Source organism: Myxocyprinus asiaticus, chromosome 37 (genome assembly GCF_019703515.2).
Source record: "Myxocyprinus asiaticus isolate MX2 ecotype Aquarium Trade chromosome 37, UBuf_Myxa_2, whole genome shotgun sequence".
Taxonomy (NCBI): Eukaryota; Metazoa; Chordata; class Actinopteri; order Cypriniformes; family Catostomidae; genus Myxocyprinus; species Myxocyprinus asiaticus.
Genome location: NC_059380.1, coordinates 9740471 through 9754411, shown reverse-complemented (window position 1 = coordinate 9754411; position 13941 = coordinate 9740471). Strand labels below are relative to the sequence as shown.

At 38.8% G+C, this 13941-nt stretch overlaps 1 protein-coding gene across 7 annotated transcripts in view; it reads right to left on the bottom strand.

Moving 5' to 3' along the window:
* Positions 1–1235: 1235 nt before the first annotated feature.
* The window catches only part of LOC127427794 (plasma membrane calcium-transporting ATPase 3-like), a 124758-nt gene continuing 112052 nt past the window's right edge, over positions 1236–13941 (bottom strand). For 4 of the 7 annotated variants that reach the window (XM_051675570.1, XM_051675573.1, XM_051675571.1 and 1 more), the window contains 3 exons: positions 12541–12723; positions 9105–9303; positions 2060–2206 (listed from right to left, as the gene is read on the bottom strand). In XM_051675570.1, the coding sequence (XP_051531530.1) occupies positions 2202–2206; positions 9105–9303; positions 12541–12723 (387 nt within the window). In that variant the 3' untranslated portion in view covers positions 2060–2201. Of the gene's footprint in view, positions 2207–9104; positions 9304–12540; positions 12724–13941 lie in introns of all 7 variants that reach the window. The other 3 variants (XM_051675574.1, XM_051675575.1, XM_051675576.1) reach the window with 2 other exon arrangements.

Sequence of the window (13941 nt, the reverse complement as noted above, 5' to 3'; positions counted from 1 at the left end):
ACTGCAATATGTACTCTGTTTATTTTGCTAATTTGTCATGCCACCAAACTTTCTGGCCTATACACCTATATTTATATTTTTCCAAAATATTAAAAAGTACTTAATATAAAAATACAGAACAATTGTAAAAAAGGAACAAAACATTGAGTTTTATATGAAATGCATGCTTCCCCACAATAATGCACCATGTTCCACTTAAGCGAAATAATAAAGACTGCCAGTAGGGGGAAGCACAGCATCAGATGACTGCTGTGGAACCGTTCCGTAAACATTAAAGTTGTCCATTTAGGGCATTTGGAGTTTTTATTTTTTTTTAACATTTTTTTTTATTTTTTGTCTTTTTCTTTAGGCAGTGACTCTCTGTGTTTTTGAATTTGGTTGGAGATATAAAATAAACTGCAAAAACAATGGGATATAAAAGAACAATCTATAAAATATGGCTCTGTGCAAGTAGAAAAGGTGTAATTTGAGGAATCTATTTAACCTAGACTGGTATGCGTGGAAGGTTGGGCTATGGCAGTAGTATGGTTCGGCTAATCAAAATCACATGTCATAGAGGCCACATTCTAGACCGAACAGAGAGCTCACAGGGTCCAACAGAGGCTCCATGCTGCATCAAAGGTGTATGTTATTGTGTGTGTTTTCTTTCTCTTTCATTTTAATATGAAAAGCATGCTAACTACGTGCAGTGTCCTTGCACTTCTGGGATAAGTTTAGGGATGGTATTTTGGAGCTTTACCAGTGCCATTTGTGTAACTGATCACCCTCTTGGAGCTTGTGTGAAGCCCAGCCTGATGTTAGACTACAAACAGAATACCTAACTGCAGAGCTGATCAAGATGTGAAAAAGACTCAATAGTTTTAGTTTTAAAGTACACATATACATTTGAATTACTTCTATTGTGTTTTTTTTTTTTCCTCTGAAAGATGTTAAAAGAAAAAGAAAATGCATTAGTTGTTAGACCATAAAGAGAAGCATTACAATTCCCATTCTCATACAATCAGACACAGATAAAGACAGATACATGCACGCTATGGTGATGTGCTGTACCTTTGATAAAGTACTTGGTCAATTAGCTGGGGCATTCATTGGAACTTTGTTTTGAGGCAGATAAGCATTAAATGAACTAACAAGAGACTAGAGATGCCTATTGGGTGTGATTTGATGAGATGATGTAGGATAACCCTCCCTGCCCCCACAAGAGCCAATCAGGTATTCTTAACATGGTGATTAAATAGGTTATAGCATCTTTTATTCTGCTAACTTTTTACTATAGCAGCCTTACATCTGTACATATAAAGTGACAGAACACCCAAAATGAACCTGACAGCATTTTTTCTGACAATGTCTGAAACAATGGCAAGAATGTAGTGTGTCTGAACTCCTTAAAACTGTCCATTAGGACATAAAGCCATTTTTAAAAATGGATTAACGGAACTGCCATGTTTAAAAAAAAAAAAAATAATATATATATATATATAATAAAAATGAATATCCAAACAGAATGTGCACTTCATCTTGTACATCTGAGTGCATGAACACATTTGGCTTTTTCAGAAAAAAACCCAAAATATGTAAATGAGAATCCTGAAAACAAATAACAAAAACAATTACAGCATTACCCAAGACCAGAGACGTGACAATATAAAAATGAGAAAATGTTTGCTGCAGCGTCGCCCTCTAGTGTGTGAGTTAGGCCACTCCTCACATGGGCTGCAGAACAGCCCCATGTACTTACAGAGCGCTGCTGCTGCCAGCACAGTGCAAGTCAAGAGGGGTGGGGAGGTGAGGGAGATGGAGGACGTCTGAAAAGAGAGGAAAAGGATTGTGGTCGCCCCAACGGCCACTGGAGGTGCTGTCTTTCAGATGTGCATCAGCAGGGCTCACTGTGTTCCACCAGAGTCGTTGGAGTAACTGTCGTTGGAGAAGTGTCCGGTGCACATGTCAAGAAAGGTTTTGGGGCAATGACATTTAGACTGGAGAATAAAGGGTGGTGGGAGGGTCAGACAGAGCCAACCCCAGCACTGGAAGAGGAGGAGATGGGCTCGATCTATACAGAGTTCACATCAATCTGGAAAACATGGGGTTCCTCCTCAGAGAGGGGTACAAACTCAGGGTGGGACATGAAGTTATGGATGGAGCTTCTGGATTCTGGCTTCTCTAGGCCCTCGTACAGGGAGCTACGGAATGCATTCACCACCTTAATCTGCAGCGAGAAGTTTGGAGAGGAGAGACAAAAAGAGAAAAAAGGGAATTAGATGGATTACATTGGCATGGTGTACGCTTCATGCGAGCAGTAGGAATGGATGCATTCAATTTTCAGGGAGACAAAAAAATGGTAATTGGTGATATATGATAACATCTCCACAATAGCTATGAAGTTCCTTATGAAATATAAATCATAAACAAACTAATAAAAACAACACGCACCCATACCCACACCCACACCCACACACACACCCACCCACACTCATGTTCGTGCAGCTATCATTATGAGGACTCTCCATAGACATAATGATTTTTATACTGTCCGAACTATAGATTCTACCCCCAAACCATAACCCTACCCCTAAACCTAACCCTCACAAAAAAACGTTCTGCATTTTTACATTTTCAATAAAACATTGTTTAGTACGTTTTTTAAGCGATTTGAATTATGGGGACACTAGAAATGTCCTCATAAACCACATTTATAGCATAATACCCTTGTAATTACCAGTTTGTAAACTAAAAAAAGTTCGTAAACCACTTAAACCTGCCCACACACACACACACACACACACACACACACACACACAGTACAGAAAATGGGAATGAGGAATAAAATAAAAAAACAAATCACAACTACAAATCACAAATATAATGCATTTTCTAAGATCGACTAGGGGTAAGTGAATGAGGAAATCATGCATAGCATAAAATCAAACACTCCACAAGTGAAACACAATTATATCAACCCACAAGCATCAAAACAATAAAAACAAAATCACAGCAAACACAGAACCACCACAAGACATGATAGGCATGTTATGTGTATGTTTGTAGACTTTAATGATAAGCCGGAAGGTAGGGCTGGCTGATATAGCAATTGAAACAATGAACTGTTAGAGAATAACATGTTAGAGAACAGGCATTCCAATTACTCAATGTGAAAATGAGGAGGAACTTGTTGTGAAATTGACCCTCCGCTGAGAACTCGTCCATCATAGTTACTGTTTCTAACTATGTCAGGCTTTCCTACTAACCCTTGATCTATCTCTGGCAAACATGGAAAGGGAAGCGGATTAAGTGAATTACAACAGGAAGTATTAAATAATCTGGATTAACTGAGCATTTCTATCCAGTATTTATATTTTGTCAAAAAATTATTGATTAATAAGAGTGAGGCTGAGCAGATAATAATGTGCATTTTTTTTAAAATACTTATTTCATTCGATCTCGTTGCGATCGGTCAAATGAAAACAAATGGCACTGGGCATCAATGACAAACTGTTGAACACAATGAATCGAAAAGCTTGATATGAGCCTAAACTCTCAAAATTTGCTTTTAAGGTGATCCATTCGCAAAACGATGGAATGTTTTGACCATTTGTGCACATGAACCAAAGGTCTGACCTTGGTACACATTTATTTAAACATAGCCCTTGACATTCGAAAGTGTTTAACCCACAGCTGATCGTTAAAGTGGATCTTTACAATCCGGAGAACAATTTTAACACAGGTGCTCCCAGGCATACAGAGGCTGGCAGTGTATGGGCATAACAGCCATTTCAGCCCTCATTATATAAGACATTACACTCAATCTGCAGCATCTCCTGTCAGCATGAAATAAAACAATATACAACTGCTTCAATACCGCAAATACAACTCTCCCTGAAGCAAGGAGGTCATTCAGCTATTCCATAATGACAAGGCGGGCTCCCTCAAGATATTGCGATTGACGCAGGTGATGGAAACTTGCAATGACTTGCATTGCACTTTAGTTACATTTTTAGAAATGTGCTTAAAAAATGTGAAACATTTTATGGAAACCCAGCTATAGAAGATTTTCAGTGAATAATGTCTTAAATTTATGTCTGTTTCTTACTCAAAGCTATATCCTATGTCTTCAGAAAATTTGGAATATAGTGCCTGTTATATGGACCACTTTTATGATACCTCCATGTTGCTTTTTTGTCCTTTTGGAGTGTTGCGCAAAATCACGGTCTACTTTTGTTGTATGAAACAAGCTTCTCGGACATTCTGTCTAACATCTATTGTGTTTTATGGAAAAAATAAAATAATACACAGGGTTGAAACGACATGAGGGTGAATAAAAATTATGAAATATCCATTTTTATTCATTTATATATAATGGTTGTCTAACACAATAATAATAATAATAATAAACAAATGGTGTTATACATCATGCTTATATTGCCGGGCCGCCTCTACTGGTAGAATTTTGACATTGTGAAATAGGCAAGACCAGTGATGGGGTGAAATTAAGCATGGAGAAGTCAAGAGCTGTCAGCAGTCATAGAAAGAAAAGAGAAGATGCTTTTGTCAGTAAGTGAAGCGTGCAAGCACACACACACACACACAAAAACACAGACACACACACACACGCGCGCGCGCAAAAACAAATTCAATTTGGGTTCTTGATTTATGACTCAACAGAACTGTTTACTAATGAGCATAAAGGGTATAAAAGCTTGAGCACTTAGTATGCAGGCCTTTATTCTGCCGTAGAACATCTCCAATTTATTAAGAAGACAAAAAGAGGCAAGTATACTCTGGAGATGCATGTGAAGGCATAGTGAGCATTAGTGGCAAGAAGGCCAGCAGGACAGTTTGTCAGATAGTCTTGTGGGTAACTAAACCAGAATGAGTTTTGACAGGCTGTTGCGCTTGGAGAGTAGAGATCCATGCCCGGTGCCAAACAAGTCAAGTTACCCTTATCTCTGCCAGAGGGTGTCATTTAGTTTGAATTCAGCTTGAATTCCGTGTACAAGGAAAAAGTCCAAACGATAAAAGCAGATCTCCCAGGAATATTAGTAGACTAGACGGAGTGTTAAAATGAATAGCATGTGCATCTACTGCTTTAAAACATATGCTCCTTGCCTCTAAGAGACCCTGCTAAAATGTCAAAAACTAATCTTGCCCTCCTGCAATTTTCATGATTTCAACATTGGTAGGATCTTGTGTATTTATGAAGTACGCTTGTTTTAAAATCTTCCCACTCTGCTTCCCCTGAACACTTTAAAATACTCATAATAACTTTTGACAACTCTATAACCTGTAAATCCACTTCGCTAGCTAATTACACTTTGACATCAACACCATAGATATCTATATAGCGACCGCTAGAACGGAAGTTCAGAGACAAAATTTTCAGGATGGCTGCGCACTAGTTACTCTAGCGCATAAGGTGAATACATCCAAGCTACATGTCAGATCATGTCAGAGAGCTTGATCAGAAAGAAACGTGAGTGATAAAGAAACGGACCTCCCTACCTCATCCTAGAGGACAACAAAGCAACTGTGGCTTTATTTCAAATCAATCAAACTCCTCTCAAGACATATCCTCTATACATAGACAGACCAACTAAAATGAGGAGAGGAGAGACTGTGTAAAAGGAAGCCCATGAAAAACACAGTGATAGCAGGCTGAAGTCATTTGTTTATCCCCCACCCTCCCACATTTTCTCCCACAAATTAATTCTCACTAGTCATGAGCTAGTTCTGAAATCATAATTTGGCTGACCATAAAACTACTGCAGACCTAATATGTTCCAAAGGTGCATAATTATTAGCGGTGCTTTCTACGGCAAGCATCACTAGTACTCTAATTCTCATAGTTCTGGATTTGAACAAAGCCTTAACCCTAAGTATTAAACTTTGTAATTTGTCCCGTAACGTTTGTGCTACTGATACAGTAACTTAAACTAGATGGCTTGTTGAGAAGAGGTTTTCTAGGTGATTATTTTTCACCTGTCAGACTATAAAACGGGTGACAAAAATCTCATAGACTTAGATTGAATAAGGGACCCAAGTGAAATCTAGGCTTCAGACTTCAGCCATGTCCACACTAATCCATTTATTTGAAAAGAAGTTTGAACCCTCCATTTCAGTTTCCTAGCAAACGTTTTTCAAAAGTATGCGGTTATGGACAATGTTTTTGAAATCTCAGTTTTCGGTGGAGAAAAACGCTGTTCTAGTGTGGATAAGAGTGTAAACAGCTAAATAAAAGAAGATTTGTACTTCTGTGTCAAACCTAGTTCATCCGTAGGCTATGCATACTGTAGCTACTCTGTTTATGGCTGCACACGCAGCCTATACTGAAAAAAAATAATATTTTGAGGTGAAGTAAATATAGCAAAAAAGATTAAGTACTTTCTACATTTATAAGTTAAACCGTGAACTTGATAATATTACGTAAATTCTACATTCAAACATGTAAATATGAATGCTCTGGCTTATAAGTAAATGTTATTTATAATTGTTTGTTATCTTTACAATGTTTCCTCATGTATAAATCCTAAAGTAGAAAACTTTGTCATTTTTATTTGCTAATTTGAGTAAATTTCACTGGTTAATAAAATAATTACATTTTACGAAGCTGGTGTTCCCAGCATGGTTTCACTGCTTGCAAATATATTTACACTGTTTTTATTGTTACTGGTGTTGTACGGTTTGGTAACTTCTTGTTTTATGCAGCCTACTCAAAATTACCATTCATGATCAAAACAATTATCTGTTGATTTTCAATGTCATGGTGCACCAAGTGTTGAAGTCTGCGTGTGCAGCTCTATACCTTGTTTCTACCGCCAATAACGCAAGGTGACGTTGTCTCATAGACTACCTACATGTAGCATGCATTAAGTTTCTGTGGGAGGCTTCTGTATGTCATGTAGAACATGATTAATCATGTGTTTGTAAGGAAAATTCAAACATGTCATGTTCTAATAATGTTCATTTAAATTTTTACGTTTATTTAAGTAACATGTATATCATATTTGTAAGTAAAAGTTGCCGTATTTACTAAAATGTTTAAGTTATATGTAATCAATATTATGTCATGAAGCTGAAGTTGATTTTACATAACTGTATATCATTTTGATTTACTTTATTATCCTAAAATATTTTCCAGGACATTTGGGTATTTTTCTCTTTTTCCATTATTGGAAAACTGCATTGGAAAATTCCAGGTTTTCCTGGACTCATAGGAACCCGGTTTTAAATGACACCCATTTTGGGCCTTTGGCCAACGAACTAGTAACTGACCACAACACACTAGCAACCACATAGAGACACAACAAAAACTCTCAGAACACCTTAGTAACTGCATAGCAATGCCCTGGCAACCACCCATAACACCCTAGCATCATGGTGTTGACGTTTGCATGGGCAAGCACCACTTACAAAATCAAGAACAATTTCCATAGCTGGACTATCTCTGTCCTTCAATCTTCAAATAAATATTTTCAATTGATTCTAGTCAAACCTTTTTATTTCTTTCCAACTGCCTGCATCTGGATCTCTCTCATCTACAGTTCATCAAACCTCTGACGCAATTGCTGCCTTCACAAACACATACATGCACATTCAACTGTGTGATGCAAGAAGCACTACTGATGTAACCTAAATAAAGCTGGTAAAAACATCCTATGACTCATAGCTCATCCAAGAATATCAATGAAGGGAGATGGAGACAAAGTATAACATGTGGTGTCAGAGTAGGAGACACAAGGTGAGATGAGGGGGCTGAAAATATGAGAGTGAGAGATGGAGCTGGCAAGGCAAAGGAGAGATAGAGAGAAAGAGAGACAAAGAGAAAAAGACTGTGTTTAAGAGAGAGAGAGAGAGAGAGAGAGAGAGAGAGAGAAGATGTGTGAAAGGTAGTTGTGAAAAAGGGAAAGGGCTGGTGTTAAAAAGAGAAAGAGAGAGATGGCGCAAGAGAAAAAGAGAGGCAGAGAGCGAGATAAAGAAGGGAGAAGATTGAAGTAAAGAGCGTGAGAGCGGAAAGCAGAAAGGACTGCGAGGGTGCAAGTCGGAGCGCCAGTTGGTCAGACAATAAACGTGCCGTGCAGGTCAACAATATACATCATCCATGTGGGAAAGATAAAGGTCAACAATAAGAAGCAGGACCGTCTAGATGCTACTAGCCAGCTCAGCACATTGTGCCCCTTAGAGTCTAACCACACTGTTTCATTATAAGTACAGGGGTGGTATTGTAGGGTAATTCAAGACCTGCATTAAACCCCAGTTCTCAACCTTCTACTGATCTGGTGTTTAGCCCCAACACCTCATCCTAACTAGATGTGACATCAAGTTCCCGGTGTCAAGTATTTTTTCTGTCCTCACTGAAAGTGAAAGTATGCGTAAAAGTAACAAAGCCACAGCCAATCAGAGCATATTTGTTGTTTTAAATAGAGCTGGAGTTTGGACGTACAGTATTTCAAAATTAATAAAAGAGATGTTTGGGATTATATTTCCTGTGGTAACTCTCAAAAGCATGCAGTCATCAGCCAGGCTGTCCATATTCAAATCACACATCATGCACTGGTTCAGACGTTGGAAGAAATGCAAAGTGAGTGACAAAGAGAAAGAAAAATTATGGAGAGGGAAGAGAATGGTTAGACTTTAGTGCAGAGATTGTGAGAATAAAAAGAGGCAAGAAAATGAAAAAATAAAATAAAAATAGGGATAGAGGAAGACAGTGAAAGGAAGAACAGTCCAAAAAGGCAGAAAGGGATGGGTGGACAAGGTTCCCACACTGTAGACCAATTTGTTTCCATGACTTTTCCAGTCATGCACGATTACTGGATACAAATGTTAAAAACTCCCTTTACATTTTTAGCCAATTAAATATTTTAGAACTCTTTACTAAAGAATTTTCTATGGCCTTTCAATTCCTTTTTAAGTTTTATTAATTTCCATAATTTTTTCAGTCCTGGAAATCATCACTTTATAAATTCCCTGTGGGACTGTGGGAACCCTGAGTAGAAGAGTCGTTACTGCAGCATATCCATCAGGTTATGAAAGCATTCAGTGCAGTGGCATTCAGCATGGCCATCATGCAGCAGCAGTGCTAGTTTGCCGGCGTGTTATGTGGCACTCACTGCCTGTAGTAGAAGAAGCAGGGGCCGGTGGCCCAGCAGCCGCGGCAGAGTTGGCAGACAGGGAAGAAGAGGAAATCCCCACATGGGTGGGGCTAGAAACAGTTTTTGCATCGTTATGCTGGCTGACCACAGAGGGCTGGCGACGAAGGGCCCCAGGCACCGGCGTTTGGCCCGTCTGGAATGTATAAACCACGTCCATCTGCAAAGAACAGGGACGAGGGGAAAAAGAGGAAGAAAGGGAGGTAGAGAAAGACCAAGACCCAAAAGGCGTGGTTAGAGCAGATAAATGTGTTACTGGAAAAAAAAGAGAACATTCCCTCCCCCAACAAATAAAAAGTTCAGTTAGTATTGAGTCTGTCAGGCAGGAGAGGGGCTGGCACAGGAAGATAAAAAGGAAAGTTTAATGTGGGGGGATTTTTTTTTATTTTTTTTTATGAGAAAGGAAAGGCTGTGAAAGTGTCCATGAAAATGAAAAGCAAAGGAAACTAGCTCTATGAAGTACTGATTAGTTTGAACTGTACTTGTGCCAATTATTTCTTTTATTGTGTACCACTAACCATGCATGACAGATAAAAAATAGAATTCCAGAAGGATTTTAAAAGTGGGATGGTGGGACTTTGGGCGAGGGGGAGAGATAAGGAGCTAATTAGTTGAGCAGTGTTTTTGCTGTCAGCTGGTTGGCTTCTAATCAGGAATAAGAGGAGGAGGGAGGAGGGGAGACGAAGGAGTGAGAAGAGCATTCAGCCTCTTTTTCAACTGGGCTTGTAGGAAAGTCTGGTAGAATTAGCAGGGATGGGGATCTTGAACAACAGGGGTCTTAACATATTCAGGGCAGATACACATTAAAACTCCCCCTCCTGTTTCACACATTACTGCCTAACAGATACAAAATAAAATAAAGAAATGAAGTGGAAAAGGGAAGATTCTTTATTTTTCATCAAGATTCTGGACCCTTAAGATTTCATGAATTTTATGCACTAACATACTTAGTCCAGTATTATATAATTAAATGAATTTTTTTTACTAATATATTCAAAACTGTTTTTGTAAGATTAACTGGATTAGATTTGTGATAAGATAAATCAATAGCCAAATTGATTTAAGAAGGTTCTTTGATATATCTTAACCATCACCAAGTAACTCATTACAGGATTCTTTGTAGGCTCTTGATTTGAATTGTCACGTTTCACAGTTCACAGATGAGATACATCTTATCTCTCTGATACATCATGTTAATTCCTAACACCCAAATGACATAATGAGAGTTGCATCAGAGAATGGAGAGAGAAAGAGGGTAGGTTTCAAATGCTCCCATAAGGCAACAGTTCAGGAACGTAAATTCTCCATGACCTGGTGCAACACTGAAAGCGAAATTACACCTCTCTTAAAGCTGAAGTATGTCATTTCTGCACCACCAAACAAAATCGAAAAATAAAAATAGTTTTCAAAAAATCTTTCTGAATATGCCCCCTGCTTGCCATTGATCAAACAAACATACAGTCCCGCCCCAAACTCACTCCATTGGTTGAGTCAATGTGGTTGTCTCTCTTGATCTCTCTCATGACGGTTCACTCAAAACAAACAGAGGAATTATCATAATGCCACAGAGACACAGTGTTTAGTTATCAAGAAAATTAACCAATGATTGGCTTACTTATAGTTGTCTCTGCATATTAAGGTGGGATAGGAGAAAGTATTTTAACACAGAGAAAGTTACATACAAAAACAAACCCCTGAGACTCTTAACAACTAGATTGTGGTAAAGTGAATATGTTGTTTTTTCAAAGTGGAGACAAGCAAAATAAATCCAGAGGGATAAATCTAAGCCTGTGGAACACATTCAAACTCTTCGGTGGGAGGTTTAACGCCCTTTCCACAGTGTTTCATAAAGAATATTCTCATTCACGCCTTCTCAGAATCCTCGCCCACAAACGCACAAACACTCCTGAAGGATTCAGATAAATACATCTGTGAATCCGCTCACTGAATCCACTCATTGTTAGTGAGAAGCAACACTGTGTCATGTATGAAGCCAATGGAAACTGAAAGGAGATCCTCCCACACGCACTTCATAAACAGAGTAAAATGCAAGGTCTTATTCTCGTACATCTTCCAATGAAAGAGTGAATGTTGCATTCCTAAAGACAGAGCCAATATGATCTGTATGTGAATCCCTGAACACAGAGTTCCTCTTAGACCCCAGATATCTCTGGGCAGGCTCTGTGTGAGCGAGACATGGGCTGTCTCACTGGTAATTCGTGTTTGTTGTCTCCAGGGCACGTGCTGCTTTTAAACTGGGCCACCAAAGCAGCTCACAAGTCTGTGCTCAGTCTTAAGGGAGATGGTTTTCCATGATGAATCTATCAGAACACTCGGAGGGCACTGCAGTAAAGTGACTGTAGATGCATCTCAAACTTTCAGCAACAGTGTAGGGGTGAAAATCTTTGGCAAGCTTTGCATATGACACAAGTTTACATGTAATACTTTGGCTGTTAAACTTTAAATCAGAAGGCATATGTTTGCACAAATACCAGAGAGTACCATTTTGTGGTACATGTGCAGCACACCGTATATTGTGCTGTTGCACACCATATGGAACTTATCTCGAAATGTAATGTTTTGTTCTGTGTATGTGTGATTTATTTTAAACTTACGATTATTGTGTAGATCAATGCTGATTTGTTTGAGAAAGAATTACGACACACTAGTGAATAGATTTTTCCCCCACCCCTATAAAATACATGTACCATTTGAAATAAAGGACTAGGGTAAATGGTAAACATACTGTGAGTGTGCACAAAGTTTTTATGCCTGTATTAAAAGTATTGTGATGCATCGGTGAATTGTTTTTTTCCCTTTCACCTATTAAATACATATATAGGTTAAAATGTATATACTGACATGGTCAAATCATAAACACAGATAAACTACACACCTTTTAACAGTGAGCTGCCAAAGAGCATAGACAATTTATCCAGACAAGTCCTACAGTGGCAGGGTTTTGTGTAGGTCATTACCCTTGTATCCATGAACTTATTCACGCTAGTGCCATCTTTGATTTTTATTGGGAATGAAAACGAGGCTGTGTGGGATAGACTTACCGTCTCTTCAATGGCACGTATAGTATAAAGCTGTATAAAGCTCCTAGATCACATCTGATTTTCCACAACTCATGTTGTCCGGAGTTCTTTGTATACTGAATGTTCTTGGACAGATATTTTATCAATGTTTTGTCCGCAGAACGATCCAAAAACACTTTAAACTGCAGTACAGCCCACTGAAGAGACTGTAAGTCTATCCCGCGCAGCCTCGTTGTCATTTCCATTAAAAATCAAAGATGGCACTAGCATGAATAAGGTCTATACCCACTCCTGATGGGAATTTGATGGTAGAGACAGGCATGAGAGGCTGAAGTAAAAATCAAAGAGCAGCTTACCTGGGTCTGGATGCGGTTGAGTCCTCGGAACCACAGAATCTGCCCTCGACGGAGCTCCATCTCAGCATGGTCAATCTCATCCGCACCCTCGGTTAGCACCTCCTCTGAAAACTGGTCCTTGGGGATGCCGTGACCGGCCTCCTTCAGGAACTTGAGATGGTGAGTGGGGATGGCAGAGATGAGCTGGAGGAGGACAAGGGGAAAAAAAAACAGGGTCAAGTGATAGCAACCGTGGCTTATCAAATATTCTTTAAAGGGTCAGGAAACCCACCTACTTAATCCCCAATTTTTCGCACCTCAGACTGTGAACGAGTCTCGAAATTGGCGGAAAAATATGTAAATATGTGGGCTGGTATTGTGGACGGGAAGAGGGAAAACGGAAGGGGGTCAAGCAGAGCTACTTCCAAAAACACACACACACAACAGAAATGGCTGCTGACCCTCATATTATGAATGAAGATGAAAACAAAAGAGTTTGGGGCTGTATATTAATCATGGGACAAAAGTGTGAATAGTAAAGACGATAGAATCATTTGCAAATCTGCAAAAAGAATTGGATATTTTGTTCAAACTTTTGAGAATGAAGTGAGAACAGCACATTACCACCAAAACCAGCACTGCTTTGAGACTTTACAATAATTCATAGATATTTATTCTTATAAGGAGTGTTTCAGGTTTAATACAAGTTAAACTCTATAGACAACATTTGTGGCATAATGTTGATTGCCACAGAAAATAATTTAAAATCATTTTTCTAAAGAAGTAAGGCAGTAAGGCACATACACACTGTTTTAAAAAAGTATAGCCACGATACTTCATAATACGTTTTATCATGACTCTAAAATCGCTCTACAGTTGATAAAATCGCTAACTAACCGTGTCCATGTAAAGTCATTCAGTATTTCAACTCCATTGTCATGACGACGTTACACCGGTAAACAATGGGCGTAAATCCCGGAAACATGATGTAAAGTAACTCAAAAATAGAGCTGAAATGACACTGAGTCACAGAACAGCCTCCACAAATACACCCGGAATACACAGCTGCTTCACGTTTGAAGCGCAAGAGCAGCCGGCCAACAAACATGCTAGCTTCGGTGCAGTTATGGACTGTGGACTGTCTATTCTTATGTGTGATTTAAATCGTATCACTGTAATGCCAGCTCATGCATGAGGCAGCGCTGTGATTGGATGCATGCGTTCCTTCTCATGAATAATGTGGAAAAACTCTCAGAATCCAGCAACGTAAATACGTGCTGTCCTAACAATTATAACTCGGAGTTTATGCATTTACCTAATTTTTGTGATGTTGCTTCAATTTCCGTTTTGAAACCGAAAGAACGAAATGACTCAATAAAACGAAAAAACAACCACTTTCCCCTTAACAACAAACATAATGAG